Genomic DNA, 22,261 nt, shown 5'->3' with positions numbered 1-22,261 from the left:
GATTTTGTTTTTAGTAGGTATTATTACTTACTTATTCCAATATTTTAATGATTTTATAATAAATCCAAATAAATTATTTTACACAATTAAAATTAAATTTGGTATTCAGACAACAAAATATCTATACTAGAATTTGTATCTTCTTCTTCATACCAATTACGTAATATGCAGCTGCTGATAAAACAACCCGCATGATTGTTGATATGTGCCTTAGTAATGAAAGCTATGGAAACACTCTTGAGTGCTGTCCGTGGTGCTGACCCCCCTCTTCCCGGTAGATTGGTTTCTGCCGGAGGGACTCAACTTGTTGCTCATTTAGCTGATAAGGCTCTAATAATATGAATTATGAAAGTGACGATTTTTTTTTTCTTTTGAGTTGGTTTGCGCATGCGAAGCTAAGCTCCCGCTTAAATAGATAGCGTAACAGAAGAGTGAAAGCGCTGGTCACTGTAAGCGCATATTCACACATTACTCTCCGCGTGTAGGCTACCTGTCAGAGCCCCAGGTCTTCTTCCCCTGCACACTCCCAGCCCCACGCTTTACGCAACAGGCTGCAGTACAGATGTGGAGGACACTCGCGTGAGAGCACGACCACCTGTGAAAGCGTCGCTCCGATGCCAAAGATGAAAAAGCAGAACGTGCGGACGCTGTCGCTGATTCTGTGTATGTTCTCGTATCTGCTGGTCGGCGCCGCGGTGTTCGACGCACTCGAGTCTGAGACGGAGAGCTCGCGGAGGCGCATCTTGGAGCAGAAGCGCAGCGAAATGAAGAAGAAGTACCGCTTCTCTGAGGATGACTACCGTGAGATCGAGCGAGTAGTGCTACAGGCTGAGCCTCATCGCGCTGGCAGGCAGTGGAAATTTGCAGGCTCTTTCTACTTTGCAATAACAGTTATTACCACAATTGGTAAGTTTATGTGGCACCTGGTGTGTAGTTTATAATGTATTAGAAAATAGGGCCTTTAAATTAAATGAGTCTTAGTTTCACTTTATGCCAATGTTGCTTGTGTTTTAATGCATCTCTGTCTATGTGTATTGAGGTTATGGACATGCAGCGCCAGGCACAGACGCAGGGAAAGTCTTCTGCATGTTCTACGCAGTTCTGGGCATCCCTCTCACTCTGGTCATGTTCCAGAGCCTGGGTGAGCGCATGAACACATTTGTGCGCTATCTCCTCCACAAGACAAAGCAGTGCCTGGGCTGCAGGCGCACTGAGGTGTCCATGGAGAACATGGTGCTGGTGGGCTTCCTGTCTTGTCTTGGCACCCTGTGTGTGGGTGCTGCTGCCTTCGCACATTTTGAAGGATGGAGCTTCTTCCATGCGTACTACTACTGTTTCATCACACTCACCACAATTGGCTTTGGGGACTTTGTGGCTCTGCAAAAGAAAGAAGATCTACAAGAGAAAACTCCATATGTAGCCTTTAGTTTCATGTACATCCTGGTTGGGCTCACTGTAATTGGGGCTTTCCTGAATCTCGTCGTTCTTCGATTTCTCACCATGAACTCTGAGGATGAGAGGAGAGATGCACAGGAGCGGGTGTCCCTAAAGAGGAACAAGGGGCTTTTAGATGGAGGTCTTCGGATTTTGGGGGAACGCAGGCAAAGGACAGTGAACAGGCGGAGACACAGCACTCTGTTTCTCCCAATGGAGGAGGGGACCAGCCGGACTAACCTGATCGCATCCCCAGCAGAGGACCAGGAGAGGAAGAGGAGTCCGCGCCGTGCCCGCCTGCACTTCCACATTGCTGGGGACAGAAGACCACAGTCCAGCTTGAGCTCTCTGTGCTCTTGTATGTGCTACCGGCTGGGCATCTGTGACAGCCCACTCATGGCAGAAAACCATGGGTGCCACCTGAATTCTGTGCACTACAACTCGGTGTCCTATAGGATTGAAGGATGCTTGGATGGATGCAGGGACAACACTGGTTTCTCTTCACCGGGGAGTACCTTGTCACCCAAACACAGTTTTCACGACTTTGTGCGGTCCAGAAGAAAATCTGTATAGTGAGCACAAATAAATAGTTTTATGAATGTACACTATTTTGAGACACTTGAATTTGTACTATGAGATTTGGTAAAGCAGACAGGTGCACAGTCATGATACGACACAGTTTGCTGCTGGTGCACATAGGTATTTTAAAATACTCTTACATAACTTTTCAACACACTGGAGCACACAGTCTGCCAATTGGGACAGCTATGTCTCAATTTGGATTTATGTGCAGCATAAACACAGATTTGTGCTCAGTTGAAAATGAGACTGAAACAGTTTTCCCTTTGGCATGATGGAGCTCTCAAATTAACTTCCAGGCTACAGTTCTTCAATCATTTTGTGGCTTTGGACTTTGTAGTTAAGGGGTATTTGAAGTATCTTCCTATTTTGCTATTCTCGGGCCATAGCAGAGATTTGCACATTGATTTGGCACATGAGATTTTGGTTTTTCCTAACACTAATGTGACCATACTGTATATTCAGGCTAAGGAAAGGCACTAAAACAGATGAGGTTGAACATAGTGTCTTTTGTAGCAAGATTTACTTGATCAAATAACTACAACATACTTACAGTTTTTGAAGAATTGTTACTTGCTGTGACTCTATTCTTCCTATACAAGTAGAACTGGCAGCATTAAATACAAATTCTTCATAAGTAAGTAGCCAGATGCCCAGAACACCTCCCAAGAGGCATCCAGAACAATTGCCTGAGCCACCTCAACTGGCTCCTCTCGATGTGGAGGAGCAGCGGCTCTACTCCAAGCTCCTCCCATGTGACCGAGCTCCTCACCCTATTTATAAGGGAACGCCCAGCCACCCTGCGGAGGAAACTCATTTCAGCCTCTTGTATCCGCGATCTCGTCCTTTCGGTCATTACCCAGAGCTCATAGGTGAGGGTAGGAACGAAGATTGACCGATAAATCGAGAGCTTTGCCTTTCGCCTCAGCTCTCTCTTCACCACAACGGTCTGATACAGCGATCGCATCACTACCGACGCTGCACAAGATCCACCTGTCAATCTCATGCTCTGTCCTCCCCTCACTTGTGAACAAGACCCCGAGATACTCGAACACCTCCACTTGAGGCAGGGCCTCACCACCCATCAGAAATTTATTAAAATAAAATAAAGAAAAATACAAATTATTCAAACTTAATTTAGGTTTAAAGACCAGACATTTGTGAACTTACTGTAAAATAGCTGACAAAAAATTCCAGAAAATTTTTTTTTTAATATAAACTATATTTGCAATATTGAAAGCAAATATATTCGAATACTGCACAATGTAGTCAGACCAATGTGCAACAAAATTCCCTCTTAGGGCTACACCTTTGTGGCATTTGAATTATTTGTAGCTATACTGACATCTTTTGTAGATGAGTTTATTGCCTACTTGGATGCTTTTGCACTGGAAGGAATGTATATTGTAACTACTGTTGACTAACCACATCTTGCAAACCCTTATGACAGTTTTAATGATCATCTAAATTGAAGCTCATTTTGTGTTCAATGCTTTATTAATATACTTAAGTGATTCTAGGCAGTTGTACATATTGTACCATTTTACCTTTTTGTGCGCTCACAGTTTTCTTTGCATGAAAAAGACAAAGTGCAGTGCATGTCCACAAGAATGTATGGCACCAAATGTAAATGCATGAGTGTTTTGGACACTTTAAAAAGCTTTTAATAATAACAAATGTATTTATTTTGAATTGTGATTTTTAATATTCGTCTCATGTTCTGCAAGTTGATTATTCTATTGACTATGCTGCCACTTTTGCCATATTTAGAAGATGTCATTTCTTCCTATATACTGTATGATGCCTTAATGGACTTTGACACAGCACATGAATTGTGAAGAGATTACTTACTTTGTCCTTGTTAAATGTTTTAATGTAGCACAGAGATATGTAGCAGGTTTTTTCAAGTAACTTCCAAAACTGCTGGAAAGGAGATATTTCCCAAAAAGAAGGTGATGTATTTGATGTCATATTTGTATCAATAAATGTACAAATTTACGTTGTATTTTTTATTTCAGAATTTTATGAATGGTACACAATTGGCAAATGCACTAGAAGGGATTTGCCCATATCAACAATGGCACATTACCATAAATTCTTGAGCTAAATATCCCTGAGCAAGCATTGTGCTCCATCTGCTGGTGCTCTGAAGCAGGAACTTTACACTTAATGTAAAACTGATTGGACAGAACGCAATGGGTCGTTGTTTGTGAAAATCCATCTACCCAAATCATCCAGAAAACAGAACAAACAGACAACTTATAGCATTTTATTTATATAACGTCCCCATATGTTTATATTTACAACAAGTGCGCCCTCTACAGGAGTTACATTAGCACAGAGGAATGGCACTAGCACATTTTAACCACATGAGGGCAGCATACGACCATGGTTAAAAACTAATATAACGGTTCTCTATTGAGCGGACAGATTAGACATTTCATGATATGAATAGTGCTTAATCAGTTTATCAGATGATTATTATGTTTATTTGGGATGATAAAAAGTTATCATCCCATCAATGCCTCCTAAGGAAACTGAAAACCAATAATGTAAGCAACTTAAAAGGCAGGGCTAGTTCCAGTAATAGCAATAGCAGTACGCACATGGTTGAAACATGGTCTCCATTTTATTCACCACTTAACACCAGACTTTACTATAGACCTCTGAAAAGTATTCAGGTTATGGAATGAAGCCTGCACTCTTAACTTGAAGATAAAGGGCACATACAAATTTCCCTCATTCAGTTTATAAACAAGCCATGTTTGTCTGCACTAGTACTGACTTGGCTGCAGGTGCTGGCATTTAGGTAGAGGATTTAGATCAGAGAGGGTCCTTTTGGGTTTTAGTCAACTGGTTTTCAACATTTAAATCATTACAGTGCTTGTGAGTAAAAGCAATATTCTTCATATCTGTGCACAAGTACAGGCCATAAAAATGTGCTGTTCCATATCATAGGCATAAAGAAATGTTAGGTTTTTTTCTACAAAACCCTAAACAGAACACCCAATTTCCACTTAAACCCTCTTCTCTTCCTTTGTCCTAAAATAAAATGTGTCTTATTCCTATACAAACTTTAGAACTGCCACTGAACTGCTCATTGCTCAGTGTAGTTCAAATATTGATGGAGCAGAGCACGGCGCAGCTCGAACAACATCGTAATTAAACTCTTTCTCCTGGTTTGATGTATGCCTAAATAAATTGTGCACAAAAGAAGACAATATAATCTAATGCTTTGTCTCTGGCAGCAAAGTCATTAATGGTTTCAGATTAGGATGTGCTGCCACCGACTTCACTGATGTGTGTGTAAGATGGAATTAGCTTGCTCAAAATGACAAGTGAGATCTTTTACGGCGGATAGTCATTGCTCATTGTGGCAGAGTAAATGATGTTTTTGTGTCTGGTGCACTGTGGGTAACAAATGACATAGACAGATCCTGTTTTATTCCTCTGTGCTGACACATAATCGATAAAACTGATAATATCATCGCTTTAATGACTTGTAAAGGTTTCAAAATATCTTACAGCCCTCGTGATGGTGACATACATACAAAGATACATGATCAAGAATCCCTCTAATGCTAGTACCTTTAGAACTGGGGCTAAAGTAAGCAAATTTGACCTTATTATAGACTTAAGCATAATGAAAGATGATAAAATGCTTGATGGTCAAATTCACGTTACATTTACATTATTTATTCACTCCATACTTGCCACAGCTGCCCTGACGTACACACCACACTCATACTTGGCAAGGTGGGTGAAGTGTCTTGCTTAAAAACACAGCAATAGTATGCAATAGACCCAATACTGCCCCACTTGGAAAACCCAAGCCTATTTAGTTTCCAAGATAAGATGAGGTAGTGAATTTTTAAGGTGGAAAATGTTTATTTTGTTGCGATGGCCAAAGCTGAGGCTGAGATGTGGCTGCCACTCTGTGCTGACAGCCTTTTTGACCCCTACCAATCACTCAAGCAGTCAAACAAAACAAGTAGACTAAGGGCAGGTGGATACAAGCTAGGCTAGCATCACCATCTGGACAACTATTAAGCAAAAGCGGCGCTACCATTAGGCAAAAGTAGGCAGCCGCTTAGAGCCCCCGAACCTGGAGGGCCCCCCAAACAATTGCCATCAGTGCCACTAATGGCCGAGGCCTCAGAACAATTTTATTTTCTCTCAATATGTTATTAAATGAGACTGGTTTACTTTTAAACAAAGCAAAAAAAAACCTATCAAAATAGTATCTGAGTCAAATCTATTTTAACTGTCAAAGCGTTCCCCCTTTCACATTAGAATGGATGAGTCAGCTTGATCTTGATTTGAACATAATCATAGCATATTCATATATAATGGATGTGACCAAATAAAAAAAAACTTACTAAATAAATAAATACAACTACTTTCAGTTCTGGTTATCTAGTCTTCCTAAGTATTAAGACAAGTTTCCAATTCACCCTAATTCAAATAGAGATGTGTGCATCTCTAGAACAATGGGGAAAAACAGACAATAAATATTTAAAAACTCCAAAAAAACAAACAAACAAACAAACAAACAACAAAACAGTGCATTATAGTGAGCCCCTAAATTCTTAACTCCACCACTGCTATTAAGACAACAAATCCACCCACTACCTGTGCAGGTTAGTGTTAACATGTGATTAACAGTGGTTGATGACTCAAAAAGTGCAAAATGGATGCTTTTGTTAATCTACCCCAAGACATCTGTGACTATATCAGAGCTCACCTGAATGAATAAATAAAAATGATTGTGCAGGATCTCTTATGCAGTATGTCTTAAACATTATAATTCACTCCCACCATTATGGCTGATGTACCCAAGGTTAATCAGACATTTTCAGCGACTGGAATGACAATTTGCTAAAGATATGTGTTCTCTGTATGCCTTTGGTTTTACATTTTTTATTTTAATATTACAAGTCCTCAACTGTTGAATGCAGCTGAGAGGAAGTGAATTATCTTCTATTTATATTCAAAATGTCAAATTTGCAGGAAGCAGGTCTGAGTTTAAAATAATAGGAACCAGATGGCAGCTTGCACATTTGATATTTGACATTTACAAACCCAAATATAACAGCCATAGAAGACATAACTTTTCTCTATGGCTAGCTTGGTGCTTCAGAAGAAAAAAAATAATTGAGAAATGAAATAAACGCGTCCTTAATATTGTTATATATAGCATTTTCAAAAATTTAACAAAAGATAGCAAATTCAGAGAGGTAATTCAAGGATGTTCTGGTCTCATAAACTTTTACTTTTTAATAAAACATAGGCCTTTGTAGATCTGGCTATTGTTGTTTAGAATAGAGAAAGTCCAGCTTTCAATCACAATACTGTCATTACTGAAGTCTGCTAGATGAAACAAAAAACAGCACACACTTTTTAATGTCTTTTCTATATGAGTGGGCAATAAGACAGATAATCATAGGTCATAATTGTGATTTTATTATTGTCCTTTTATACTTAGGCAATTTATATTACTGTAAAATTCATTAAAGCTATGTGCTTCTTCTGGAAGTCCATGCTCTCTTTTGATTGTTAAATTTGGCACTCACTGTCACTCTAGGCCTGTGCTAACCAATAGGATGAGTGGACGGGGCTAGCTATGTTTGTTTATGTTATGTATGAAGTTCAATAAATTGAGAAGCGCAGAATCTACAATCTACAAATTTGAAGACTGTCACAGGGTCAAATCTCAATTCAATTTTATAACATCATATTTCTACTTTCTATTATCACAAAATGATTCTATTCGCTATAGGCAAAAAGTTGACACATAATTTAAAGTTGTCAGAGCCAGTCACAAATGCTGAAATCCCTGCCTCTATGTGAGACTTTGACACCATCAGACACATGCCCCACTACAATCTCCGCATGCACTGACCCTCCTTAACACACATTCCCACATCTGCAACCAGTGGATCAATAATGTGTGCGCCCCATCCCAGTGCATGTGTTGGTCCCTGAACAATTAGCCAGTGCAGTGCTAAGTGGCCAATCGTATGCTGCCTGTTCTCTTCCCTTTTTTGTATTGATCATGCTATCCCCATTTGGGACTTCTTTTTCTGTCTGCCACGTCTAACTGAAGACAGGGTTTAGAGCTGTATAATGTCCTTTCTTCTTTTGCCTGTAAAGGGGCAATTGTTTTGAAGTCGGTAATGGAGTGTCAAGTGTGCGCGTATAGGGAACGTGTGATTGGGTATGTGTGGGTGATCGCCATAGAAACATAGCTTTTACTGCATTGTTGTAAAAATGTGGCATTTGCTACACCAGAGACTAACCCCATTTCGGGCACACAGCAACTGTACTGTACTGTATAGCAATCAGACTCCAGTTTATGAGCTAATCTATAGCTAGAGTGATCACTGGCATTTATGTATGGAAATCAGCAGTGTAGTCTAATGCTTTTTATTGCACATGATATTGTTATTGATTGTTGTAAAGATCCTTATATAAATGCTGAGGTGGAAGATGTACTGTGTATATGAGAGAATGCCGCTTACAATGTTTCCTCATCAAAAAGAAATACCTGGAGTTGTGTTTTCTTTCACAAACCTTGCATATTTAGGCTGAGTTCTTCAGTTTCACCTTTTGATGTCATGTGGCAATACAGGAAGTGCTCCACTGTGTTTTTAAACTCCATACACTTTCACACTTCTTGTGGGACCATTGTGCTCACTGACTTGACCAGGACTGGTTGTCATAAAATAATGCAATAGAGAACATGCTTACATACATACTATAAAAATGCTAACCCAGAAGTTACCTGCTCAAAGTCTTGGATTTGTGTGCTAACATAAAATGTACTTTCCCTCTTCCAGGTTGCCATAGAAAATAATTTGCCTCACAGCATGACATAGTTCTTACAGAATAAATGTGTTGAGTTGTGAGAATTCTGAGGATTGTAATGTTCTGTATTTCACTACACAAAGTCTATAAAATATGAGGGAAAGTTTGTCTTTCTTGAGCAACTGTGCAGTCTTGTAAAGTACTCCATAATCCTCCTCCTCCATCCAGGTAACCGCGTAATAAAAAAGTGACAAAAGTTAAAAAGTTATTTATGAAAACAAAAAGCATCTCCTCTGTCTTTGAAATTGAGTGTCGGGTTCCTGTTGAAATGGCCTACCCATCATTTTGACCTAGCACTACTGCGCATGTGCACAACCCCCAAGTTCTGTCGATTTGAGCTACCCAAGGCAAAAGTTTTGCTAACCAATAGGATGAGTGGGCGGGGCTAGCTACGTTCGTTTATATTTGAGAATCATTAGTTCAATAAATTGATAAGAGCAGAATCTACAATATACAAATTTGAAGACTGTCACAGGGTCAAATCTCGATTCAATTTTGCAGCATAATACCTACATTAGATGACTGTATAGTTAGAAATTAATATTTGATTTTATTGTTATAATTTCCATTACATTGTATTTTATTTTGTTTGCATGTGTACAAAACATTGTAACTTTGTTTAGGGAGGTGCTATTTAAATAAAATTGAATTGCATGGAACTGTCCCATCTTCAGTGTCCCAAGTATCACAAAGGTGAGGTATGCTACCTCTGATGATGCACAAATGATTATTTGGGAGAATATGTAGGTCTGTCAAGATTTGCTACTTCTACCCATATTCATATAAATGAGTGAATAATGATGATTCTAGAGTAGGAGCATTATTCAATGGCTAAAGTGGCCTGTCGATATGTGCTGCCTTTAGTCAGAGCCCTATTTGATAGCATAATACAACAGTTGAAATTAACTACCTATGCATATTCACATAAATGACTTGAAATTTGATATAACTAAGTTATAAAGTATGATCACTGTGTGAAAACAGCATCAATCCCACTGTCTCTGAGCCAATGAAATATGTTGTAAATTAGAGAAGTTAGCTTTATTGGATTTAGACAACTGTAAACTTAAAAATGTAAGGTATCTTATTTCGATGGGGTAGTGTGAATCGACAGATGTCACTGTCGATTTAGGCAGCTGGTAGGTCATTTCAATGGGATCAGCCCATTTCGACAGAACACTGCATATGAGAAAACAAAAGTGAAACTTAAGCGCATGTCAGTCCACGTGATGATCAGCTGTGTGTTGTGGTTCGTTTGCATGTGCATTTCATCAACATCATTTATCAACGTGATTTCAACATCAATCAGTGTTGTTGATGCTCCTTTAGAACCATCTTTTGACAGCTGTCCAGTGGCTCGTGGCAGTGGCTTCCATCCACTGGTGTATCTTTCTACACCTGCCCATTGTAATGGGAACGTTCCCAGGGTATATATACTTACTTCGGACCAAAGGTAGAATGACAACCATGTTGGCTTTCCGCCCAGGTCACTGTGACAGCCAGTGAGTCAGAAAGTCCGTTTACATGATGCATGTTTTGCTTTATTTGATTTATGAAAACACCTGTAAATGAATAATTGCAAGATAGGCTCCTCACATTGTGATAAATAGTTTTGTGTTGTTTTAACAGCAAAACATAATGCAATTTAAAATGACAAAAACATGTAAATAATACACTATACATAAGAAGCCAAAGTCATGAATGAGAGAATTATTTTAGTGTGCATATTTGGCTTTAATGATCAATACAGGCAAGACACACCCACAAAAACATATGTTGTAGATCCCACATTGTATCACTTTTGTGCAGAAGGCTATTTGCTAATAATATATCATGTAAAATCCCAGAGACCTTGCATTCTAATTCAGTCATTTCTCTAGCAGCCATAAGTTTATAGCAGAGGGACAAACCAATACTAAAGCTTCTGTTTGCAGATTAATGCCACTTTCTCTCATTTGAAGACTTGGCTGGGAGCTATTAGAGAGAATATAGTCCCAGTGCTGCTTAATGAATTGGAAACAACAGCAAAACAGTGCATTTAGTTTAAAATCTCACAAAATAATCAATGTAGCTTTATTTTTTTTAAGTAGCAGCCAAATGACTAATGACACAATTACGGTCCAGCAGTGGTAGTGAGCGGGATGGAGCCCCCTGCTGGTGGGGGTGAATGTGTACAGCGGAGACGGGGTTGTCACGCAGCCAACCGTTCGATTTGTTTAGAGACACAATATGGCCATCTTGGCGGAGTGCTAAAAGAGACGCCAGGGGAGCTGCTACTTGTCAGCCAACTTTCTCTTGTCGTGCACTGCTTTGTGTGCGTTTGGTGAGTGAGACCATGCTGTACTTTCAGAGGGGGGATTCAGAGCCAAGATCAAAAATACTCTGGCAAGAATTCAAGTCTCATATTGTTCACTGAGCCTTAAAGCAACACCATGTAACTTTCTGGCACAAAGTTGCCTGTGTTATTCCATGGAAAGTTGAAGTTAACCATACTTTGAAACATTCTCCACGGAGATAGATACATTTTGTGCCATACTTACAACAGTTAAGAGTCAGGTTTGTGGAGCTGCAAGTCCACTCACAGCAAGGACACATGTTTTTCTGTTTTTCATCACAATAAAAACATTCAAAATAACAGGAAAAAAACATGGTTTTTTAGTCTATTTTTTGGCTAAAACATTACTCTGTATGGTTTCAAGATGTATGAGATCCTGTTGTTTTAATCCATAGATTCTTTTTTCTTTATTGTTGCGAGATAGAAACATGCCTTGGTGGAGGTCAGTTCTGCTTCAGTTTTTTTACTTTTCAGTTTTAATCTGAAAAGTTTTACACAACCTTAGAAGACCTTAGGAGAAATGCTGTTACCAGACCCATTAGCAGCCCTATAACCAGTGTCTAACTTTCTCTGCTCTTTGCTCCACTGCAGAGGATAAAGTTACTCGTCCAATCAAACGTAGCATTTGGTCGTTCTGTATCTCTGCTCATGACTCAGTTGTTTATATTTTCGGAGTAATTATTGTAACATAATTTCAGTGATTGTGGTGTGGGATTGAAAACTGTATACATCGTGTTGATTAAAGTGGTGCAGTGCATTAAGGGCTGTAAGTAGAACTAATTACACATCATTATTGTTGTTGGTGCTTAAGTTCGTCTTTCCACAGGCTTTGACTATTCACTCTCAGTGTACTGTAATACACAGCAAGGAGAATGAAGGAATACTGTAAAAGGCTATAGCCTACTTTTAAAATAATGGTAACACTTTATAATTATACCTTAATTAGCCTGAATATGCATATATATATATGCATGATGCAGGCTTAGTAACTACTTAAAGGTATTTGTATAAGCAGTTCTTGAGGTCAAAATAAATGTGCTGCGTGCTGTCTGCATCTAACTAGAAAGGGATTTATTGTCCGATAATCAATCGATCAATCGTCACCCATTGGTCTCTGAGTTGGTGACTAATTAGGATGTTCATAAGGTATATGTGCAATAATTTGGACCACTGCAAAATGTTTAAAATTAGTTGCATTTTTCATGTTTTTAAGACAGTGACTTTGATACCTTAAATCTTAACCATATACCAATACCAAAATCCTAACCCTAATCTTTTAATTATGGTTACTAACTCTGAATCAAGGCTCATTAATATGTAGCTAATTGTTAGCAATATAAGAATAGACATGTAATTCAAGTCAATTCAATTGGAAAAGTACTGTCAAATTTCCATATGAACATATGAAAAAACAATACATCTTCCACCTCAGAAAGTTCTCACTCTCAATCTTCTAAATTAAATAATAATAGAATAAAAGGAAAAGTCTAAAGTTCTCCTTTAGGGAGACATAGATTTCTAGCTTTCTGGCTGCCTGGTGGTTTGAAAGGGGAGAGAGTTCAGCATCCTAACAGCCTGGTGTATGAAGCTGTTAGGGAGTGGTGGTTCGGGAACGGAGGCTCGTGTAATGAATCTAGCAAAAAAATCTCTTCACCAAAGGCAGTCTGGGTGTAAATAGTTTTTGTGTATTAGCCTTTTATTGACACCGTGGAGTTTGATTATTATTTTAGTATCTCAGTGTCAGTTAATTTAACACCCAAACACAAGATTTGAATTACAAGTATTTTAGTTTATTTTGTTCATTTGTCATGCTAATAAACCACGAACCAAACCAACCGTACAAACCAAAAGACGACTAACAAACACCTAATTCTGATTTTCATGCAGTTCTAATCAACCGCTATCTTTTTCATCAGATGTCGCTCCAGTGAATCGAAATTATTTTTACGCTGGATGCCCTTCCTGTCTAGACCAGCCACATTACTGCATGCGCAATAATCAAGTGTGAGTCACTGGGGTCTGAGTTGTCTAAAAATCTGAAATACTGTCATTTCACTTTTTAAAATGTTTAAATCCATACTTTGAAACATTCTCCATGGAGGCAGACATATTTTATATTATGCTATTTTCCAATCTGTGTATAATGTTATAATGTTTCCTCATCACAAATATACCTGCAGTTGTGTTTTGTTCTATTCACACACAAATCCTGCATATGTAAGCTGAGTTCTTCTTTCAAAAACAAAACACTTTATTCAAACTTGTGATGCCATGTGGTAATAGAGGAAGTGCTCCACTGTGTTTTTAAACTCCATACAAGTTCACTAAAATGACTTGGATAATTTCAGCTCAGGAACTGTCAATCTCGACTGAACCAAAGGTCAAAGGTAGCAGTTAACTTGACTGACATGAAAAAGTGCATTTTAAGATTTGGAGATGCAGACAGACCATGGGTTACTCAAACATGTGTGAAGAAACAAAACACATCCAGGTATGTCTTTAATGGGGTAACAACATTATAATATGAGCTCACAAGACTCAATTTTGTGCAATAAAAGACCTTTAAATGACATATATTTAAACTATAGGTGATGAAACTTGATGTAAGCTGTTGTGTGTTCACTCTCTGCAGGCAATCTGGGGAATCAGTATAGAAGGTGAAGAATGGCGTATAGAAAAATACCTTAAAGTGCCAAAATGAAAGAGTAAAGTTTGTATTTATACCACAAGTGGCTGCTGAAATAATTGCCTGGAGAAGGATGCGAAAAGGTGTGTCAAGTGTGCCCTAATTAGCTATGGCAGAGACTTGCACCACTGCAGGCTGTCTCTCAAGTAATCAAAGGGAAGCCACGACTAAAACCAACCAGTCAAAAAGCTGCTTTTTATAGTGCACTTAAAAGCCCGTTAGTGGCATGATGGTACGCACACTTTTTATATTTATAAGTTCTCTGCTAATAAATGTCTGCAAATGCTCTGGGGACTACAGAAGCCTTGATGAGATTGAATATCTTGCAGCGTGACAGGATAGTGGAAATATATATGCAAATAAATAGTGAAATATATATGCAAAAAAAGAGGGAAAAAGGAGTGAAAAAAAACATGACTGTAGCTTTTTGAAAACAGCATACTAACTTCACTTATTATATAAAAAACGAAGTGTTAGTTTAGTAGATTATTTCACTAAATGAGGATGATAAATACATTTTGGAAGGTTTATTGTCCCCTTAAATAGAAAGATCTTAAATGTGCACATGGGCACAGCTATGGGAGGTCAAATAAATACCATACAATACACTGCTCAACTTCTCTGGTTGAGGCTACACTACTGCTGGGTTAGGGTTGATGGGAATGTTCTACAGTATGGCATTAAACCAATATCAAAAATAAATTCAAAAACATATTTTTACTTAAGGGTGTGCTTGCCTCTCCACAGATCTGACCCATAACTTGTTCTGGAGGCATTACCTGCTTGAATGCCAGACTGTAAAACATTCATCATCGACACAAGCAGTTGGTGGATCCTCCTCCAGAAAAGTTATGCATTGTACCTTTCAGTCTGAGTCTGAAATTGAGTGCTTTGACTGAGTGCACCTGATTTCTCTTCCCATGTTCAAATCCAGACTCAAAACTCAGCTGTTCACGATAGCATTTTCTTTATTGGTGATTTTAAATGTTATGTCTTATATTTTTTTAATCTTTTAAGCCTTTGTAAAGTGCCCTTGAGAGTCACAAAAGACAATATGCAGCGGCGAGTCTAGACCAAACTGATTGTGTGGTTCTCCTCACAGTGTCATTATTTGAAGGTGCACTGTTTAACTTTTCTGCTGGAGAGTCCATCAAATGCTTTCTCCATGGAGATGTTATTGCTTTGTCTAAAATATTTCACAGTATGGTATTAAACCTTTCTATCTTCATGGAGACTAAATCAGACCAAGTTACTGGTCAGATCGATGGAGAGGCAATCACCCACACACTCAAAATGCATGTTTTTCCAGGTATTGTTGAGCAAAAAAAAATCACACAATTGAATACATGTAAGGTAGATCTGTATAATGTCATATATTGTGGAACATTTGAAACAGAGCAATGACATATCCATAGAAACAAGCAGAAACAAACCTCTATCCGAAAAGTGACACAGTACACCTTTAGGTTGCAAGCATTTTAAAATGAGATTGCAATGTGCCCCTTTGCAGCTGCTGTTAAGTAAAATGAATGATTACTTTTAATATTTATCATACGTACACATTAACTGGTCCGCTACTTTCTTTAAAACATACTGTATCTATGACTTGGCCTATTTCAAATGTGGTACATCTATTTTAACTCTCCTCTCTAGTGACATTTAAACATATGAGTATTGTCTTACCCCTGACTCTTTCCTGTAATACCTTCATCCTTCCTCCCTGTTAGGTAACTGAACCGTAATACTGTGTTTTGTTACCTGTGGCAAGCCCGTAATTGATTGTAAAGGTTGTATGTCCAACTTGGTTTTTTTCAGCCTGCTGTTCACACTCTGACCTATAGATGGCGATAGTGCACTTCCCACAGCTCTTAACATGGTAGTTGAAGCATAAACAGAGAATGTAAAAGGGAGAGTTAGGTGTAGTTAAACGTGGCTGTGCGGGTGTTTAATTATTTCACTTGTGAGCTGCTGAAACAAGCTTCACCTCAATCTAGCACCATTGTTCTTATGTAGTGCACAATAATCAGGCAAAACATAATGACCACCTGGTAATGGTCAGTGCTAATATAATGTAATGCAATGCCCACTTTTAATATAAGAACAAGATTTAAAGGTCATATATTACAAATTATGCTGCCTCCTCAAAAATATACCTGGGGTTGTGTTTTGTTTCATTTACACATGTTTGAATAATCTTTTATAATTAGTCTGTCTACATCTCCAAGGCTCAAAATGCTCCACCTTGTGATGTCATGAAGAGGTAGTTTTAAAGTTAACAGCTACCTTACTTACCTTACTCTACCTTTTCTTCGGTATAGATTGGCAATTCCAGGGCTGAAACTATCCAATTGATTCTTCATGTATGGAGTTTAAAACACAGTGTATTATCACATGACACAAGGTAGAAAAGAGTCATTTCTATTTGAGAGAAGAACTGAGCTTAAATATGGTGAGTTTGTGTGTTAAACATGTATGAATTAAATTAAACTCTGAGTATGTTTTTGATGAGGAAACTTTATAACATAGATTAAAAAGTATAGGCCATTTAACATTTCCAGCAATTTAAGTTGTTAATTTGTTGAGATAAACCACATAGGATAATAGTTGCTTTCAAACCATGGGCGTGTCAAGACTTTTTTTTTATTACTGGAGTGGCCCAGGATGGCACCATGGCTGGTCCATATCTTAAAGGCAGGAGTAAAACTTTTTGTGAATAAATAGTATTAGGATATATTGTTGATTATAATTGGGTGCCTATCACGTCTCAGAGGTGACTTGTGACCCCCCCCAGTCACGGCCTAGAAATGCCCCTGTCTCAAGCCATCATGCTGTTGGTATACGCAAAGTTCTGGTGATCTTTGTGTGTAGTTCAATAGCATACAGTTTCTACAGGGAGGCATCTCTCACCAAACTGAATGAATACTGCACCAAGTTTTTTTTTTTTTTTTTTTTTTTTTTTTTAACTTTTTACAGCTAAAGAAGGTAGTTTGTTCTGTCAGACTTTGAAGACTAAAACGTAGCAGTTACAACTCTCTCAAATTGTATTCTTGTCACTTTCATGGACAAGATTTTATGACCATGTTAGATCTACTCACTGTATCTAAGATTTTCTCTGCTAAAATAAGCAATCCCTACCCTCCTTATGTGTTCACCAAATTGCTTTTACTTTTCATGCCTCTTCGTTCCTCCTTCCATGACGGGAATGGGCAGTCCGTTGGAGTCGCAGCATTAACCTCCCCCTCACCTCTCCGCCTCGTCTCGTTTCACTGGTCCTCTTCTGTAATGGCGGCAGCGGCTCTTTCCACTCTGGGCGCAGATGGTGAAGCCACGTGAAACTACAGGGACCATCCAGGCTGCAGGCCAAGTGCAGCTCTCTCTCCAGAGCGGGCAGCAGGTAAACTGTTTGGAGATGGTCTAGGGCAGTGGCCAGGCGTTATGATGAACACAATATCTGCTGCGATGCTTGAATAAAGATGTTGGTTTTCATCAAGCCCCTTGTGCAAAGTGATTGTTTCAGAGCTTGTGATTGCAGCGGCAGCCGTCTCCACTCTTTTATTCTACAATTTGGGCTGCCGTCTGTCATTTGCCTGCGAAGGTTTAAAAAAGGGGGAGATTCTGTGAGCACCACCCGGCTACTTTGGAACACAGTTATTGTCAAACTTTTCATACCAGATGCCATGTCAGAAAATACTATTTTACAAAGTAGCCTACTATGTTTAGTTGACTAAAATAAGGACAAATGGATGCCTGGCGAGTACACTTACTGCAAGTTGTTCCTGGGAGAAGTTTTTTGGCATTCCACTTATTTAAAGCTGGTGTCTCAATAGTGGCAGACATTTCGTAGAAAATTCTCTCATTCATCAGGAAACATGTATAAACTCTATCACCTTACTTTGACAGTTGAGTGCCTCGCCTGTTGATTTCACTGTTCCTTTTCATCTGTTTGCCACTGTGTTTGTTTTGTCGAGCTATGCGTTTCTCTGATTTAAAAAATACTGAATACCTTTAAAGATGTAAAATAAGTACTTGCTAACTCAGATCTGAACCTGAACCAGACAAGCTAAACCATGTATTGAATTAGAATTAAAAATGTATTGAATTAGAATTAAAAAACACTGCTTCATATGGGCTTGAAGTAGTCTAAACTGAACCAGGGTTAAATTAGTTTAAATCTGGACAGAAATTAAACTAAACCAGGACTAGACACTACAGTAAAACATAAGAATAAATAAACCAAGACTGAATTTAGCTCGACTAAACCAGGCAAACCAGCAGTGAAAGTGCATTATACTTATGTTGTCCTGGTCACCCTGCAGACATTTTTAAAGTAAATTAACTTGCGGGTCACACTGGGATACTGATGCAGTGATCCACATCATTGCACCACCTGCACAACTAACTCAATTAATCTCTCCTCACACTACTCGTCTGACAAGTGCTGTTTAGATCAACTCTTCTGTATTTTCAAACCGGGTAGGCTGAAGTGACAGGCCAGGTGCTACTGTGTTCTATGTTTAAGTATGTACAGTGTGTTCATATGGACCCACAGTGTTGCTGTAGCAGAAGTTGTTGTAGAAGAGTGTAGATTGGTTTATTTATAAAAAAAAGTTGTGAGTATAGCCAACTAGCCCTGGCAGTTAATAAATGCCTGACTGAGTGGTGCAATTACAGGGGATGGCTCCATTAAGCCATTTACATTTGCTCAAAGTTAAATTGCCTTTAATTAGCTCTATTTGGAGAGCTGGGGAAAATTAAAGGCATATGTATTATGGAGATAAGCCAACTGCGTACAGATGCACAAACTGCTCACATCTAAGTCGTGGCAGTGGCTGAACTGAAGCCAGAACCTTTTCTATCCGATCTCTTTACTCTCCACTGTGCCAGTTTTCTCAGCATTATAGCTTAGACTTACTTTTTCATTTTATATACTATTTAGATTTATTTGGATAGTATTCACAAGTGTCAAAATGGTAGTCTTTACAGAAATGTTTTTAAAAATTCATATTTAGTGAATAAGTAACTGAATAACTCTGGAGATGCACGACTTTGGAAAAATAAAATCTAATTGCAATTTTTCTGACAAGTATTGTGATTACATTTGCATTTTATGTTTTCAAAAGAGGATCCAAGGATTGCAGTACATGGTAACCTGGCTGTTGTCATATTAATCGCCATATTAGTATGTGTAGTCCTCTAAACTGAGTTCTACACATCAATCTCGAATCTAAATGTTCAAACAAATAATTGACGCTGATTGATGGAAATGTCACAACAGTGGAACAAGGCAAGAAAACCAGAACAAGATGAGAAATCCAATTTTTAAATTATTAAAATATTAAATCCATTTGAGAGAAAAGTGTCTTATTTGTCCACAAATGCATGAAACACTTCCTCTGTACACATTTGTTTGTTTTGGTTTGTTAGGCGCTGGCTTCCACCCAGACCATAATGCTGCTCTGTGATTGGTCTTGGACCTGTCACAAGCAAATGCTTCAGCTGGAGCCTAAGAAGATGGATTCTAAAGAGTTTGTGAAGTCAAAAAAATCACAAGAATTAATTTTGCTGGAAAGATTAAATGTATCCTGCAGCCTACCCCAATCGAATCAGATGTGTCTACTGCATATCCATTCACAGTTTTTGAAATGTATTTTATTATTATTATTATTATTATTATTATTATTATTACAATACAAAGAAAATGCTCTTGACAAGAATGAATATATAAAATAGTTGTGGAACCTCAATAATTTTGTGTTCCTCAAAGCTTAAATATCCATACTGTACTTAAACACCCAATTGCCTATTATCGAAAAACACTTCACAGTATTGTCTTGCTATAGCTGACATAACCACCGTGTTTACTTTAAGAAAAAGGCAGACTTTGTTGCTAGAATGTATTTGCTGTAGAGCCTCACAAACAGATGTAATGCTTGTGGCTGAAAAACAAAACCTCACTAACCTCTCCTGTATTAGACTCACCAGAGATGTTTTATCAGCGAAGATTTGAGCCTCACTGTGTATCGCCGTGACGACTCGGGAGATGGTGTTATTTCAGTCATGCTGACCAAGATCCCCAGATAAAATACTTAAAAAGATACAAACAAAAGCATATTTCTCCGTGACCTTGAATGAACACTCAATCAGCCTATATAAGGAAGACAGCTATTTTATACTTTGGAGATTTTGTTAGTTGTTCCATATGTCAAGATAATTATCAACACAATATTTTAGTTAGCAGGATTATTTTGGTTTTCATCTGAGAAAACTGGGTGGTAGGTGTAGCCTGTATACCATCTCCATGAAAAATATATTTTAAAAAATCAAAGAAATGCTTCTGTTTGAAAAACGTTTTAAAGTTAGTTTCTTATATTATTACAAAACCTAAGTAATACTAGGCTAAACCAGGACTAGCACTACACAGGACAATACAGGTCCATATTAGAGCATCTACATATAGTATAATATATGGTAGAGTCAGGTATTGAGGTGGGGGTAAGGAAGTGGACATAGTGCACCTTTAATCTGAACATCACTCCCACTGCAGGTTCATACATTTCAAGTATTAATGTTGTGAAATTCATCAGGATGTTTTTAGAGATTTTACACATAAGTACACAACATATTTAGTATTGTAAAACCACTTCCACTTTGGTTTCAAATCATAGGAAACAGCTATGGTACTGGAGCGCTTTTTATTTCTTGACCCCTTACTCACCTTTCCCCAAAAATTAAAAAAATTAATTTGTATTTTTCATCACCCCACTAACATAACTACAAACCAGCATGGCACAACTTCACTGGCAGAGCTGGTATGAAGTGCTTTACTTGGCTTTCATCCCAGGCCAAAACTTCACACTACACCAGACTTATAATTAGTCAAATTTATTTTCCTTTGGCATATAATGTATTTTATATCTGTTCTTTTAATCTTTAATGCATCTGCATTGTAGAAACTGTGCAAGTTGGTTTTTCTAAGAGTAGTAAAAAATGCTGTTTCCTTGCTCTACACCGGCAGGCATGAGCAAATGTATTCAAGCTACAAAGTGTGTGTGTTTGGAGGCTGATGTTCGGTATAAACAGCAGCTTTTGGACTATATTTTGCCTTCCAGAGGTGATTAAAAACGCACTTGTGTCATGAGAATTACTGTGTACTCCTTTTAGCTAAATAGTTCTATCTCTCCTCCTCTCCCTCCTTTCTCCTGACTTATGCACTTTGTGGGTTTGTTTTCCCAGTATCTCCGAGGTCTTTCATTGTCAAAACTCTCAACAAATCGACGGTTTTGGAAGAAGGCTCTTGAGAGAATCGAGAGGCACGCGACCAGTTTTGAAACCAGTGTACAGAAACTGAGATGAAGGAGAAAGAGGAAGCAAGAAGAGGAGTGCTCGGGATAAATAATCATATTTCTATGCACCCATGACGCCGGAAAAGCTACCATCTGGGACAGGGCTTCGGATTTGCATTACAATATAAATGGGAAGTTGCTGAAGCTGAAAGGGTGATGCCAAGTCGCTCAGACCCCCCACCCCCCCACAAAGTCACCCACAGGTTACCCCCCTCTCCCCATACACACACACATATATGCACACAGTCAGGTTCAGGTGTACGTATAGCAGGGACTTATATATGGTAGATGTGCATTCATTTTTGAGAGCCTAACCTTTATCTGCTCAGTTCGGTTTATTTTCCATGTGCTGTAGAAAAACACATTGAAAACTGGTGGTTTAAAATGAGCAAAAGCAGCCAAACAGAGCCTTTTAACATGCAAATAGTAAAAAAAATACATGTAGTAATAATAATGGCTCTATTTGGTGTATTTTAGTTTCAGAGCTCTTTACATTAGTGTCTTGCTCATTCTGAGAGAAGATGAGTGAAGATTTAAAGCAGACAAATATACAAAATCGACTTTTTAGAGCGTTTTAGAGCCATGTTATAGCTGCTTCCTCTCACCATTTACTGACCTGAAGTTGTATTCTGAATGAGTCGTGGATGTTTGAGCAATCTTTAATCGCTTATTTTCAAGACACCATTTTGCCGATCAATCCCCATTTTCACTGCCACCATCTCACCCACTCCTTTGCACTTACTTCATTCTCCAATTTTATTTTCATACTTGCTGATACACGCAGGATTCGGCAGTGTTGCGGAGTCATTTTGGTACAAATGAAAAAAAAATCTGCAGCTGCCCACTGGAGATTCCGACTCTTTGTTATGATGACCTTTACGCCAACTTCAGCTCTCATAGGTCTCTGCAGTTTTCTAACAAGGAAGTCAATCATTTTAGTCAAGAGCAATAGGTCTTCTTTACTTCTACAACCACAGCTGCCCTCATTCTGACTGGCAAAGACGTGGCTACCAAATC

At 38.4% G+C, this 22,261-nt stretch overlaps 1 protein-coding gene across 1 annotated transcript; it reads left to right on the top strand.

The window, feature by feature from the left end:
- The first annotated feature begins 508 nt into the window (after positions 1–508).
- Positions 509–2,007, top strand: kcnk15 (potassium channel, subfamily K, member 15). Its single transcript, XM_020929499.2, has 2 exons — positions 509–906; positions 1,040–2,007. Exons 1-2 carry the CDS (start codon positions 615–617, stop codon positions 2,005–2,007), a joined length of 1,260 nt encoding a protein of 419 aa, XP_020785158.2. The 5' UTR covers positions 509–614.
- The last annotated feature ends 20,254 nt before the right edge of the window (positions 2,008–22,261 follow it).

Source organism: Boleophthalmus pectinirostris, unplaced genomic scaffold (genome assembly GCF_026225935.1).
Source record: "Boleophthalmus pectinirostris isolate CB_2022bp ecotype Guang Dong unplaced genomic scaffold, ASM2622593v1 HiC_scaffold_8, whole genome shotgun sequence".
Taxonomy (NCBI): domain Eukaryota; kingdom Metazoa; phylum Chordata; class Actinopteri; order Gobiiformes; family Gobiidae; genus Boleophthalmus; species Boleophthalmus pectinirostris.
This window is presented reverse-complemented; position numbering and strand designations above follow the sequence as displayed.

Excerpts from the sequence above, each read along its gene's own strand:
- kcnk15 (XM_020929499.2), top strand. The coding sequence starts at position 615 with ATGCCAAAGATGAAAAAGCAGAACGTGCGGACGCTGTCGCTGATTCTG. Across the intron at positions 907-1,039 it reads AACAGTTATTACCACAATTG|GTTATGGACATGCAGCGCCA; the intron begins GTAAGTTTATGT and ends ATGTGTATTGAG.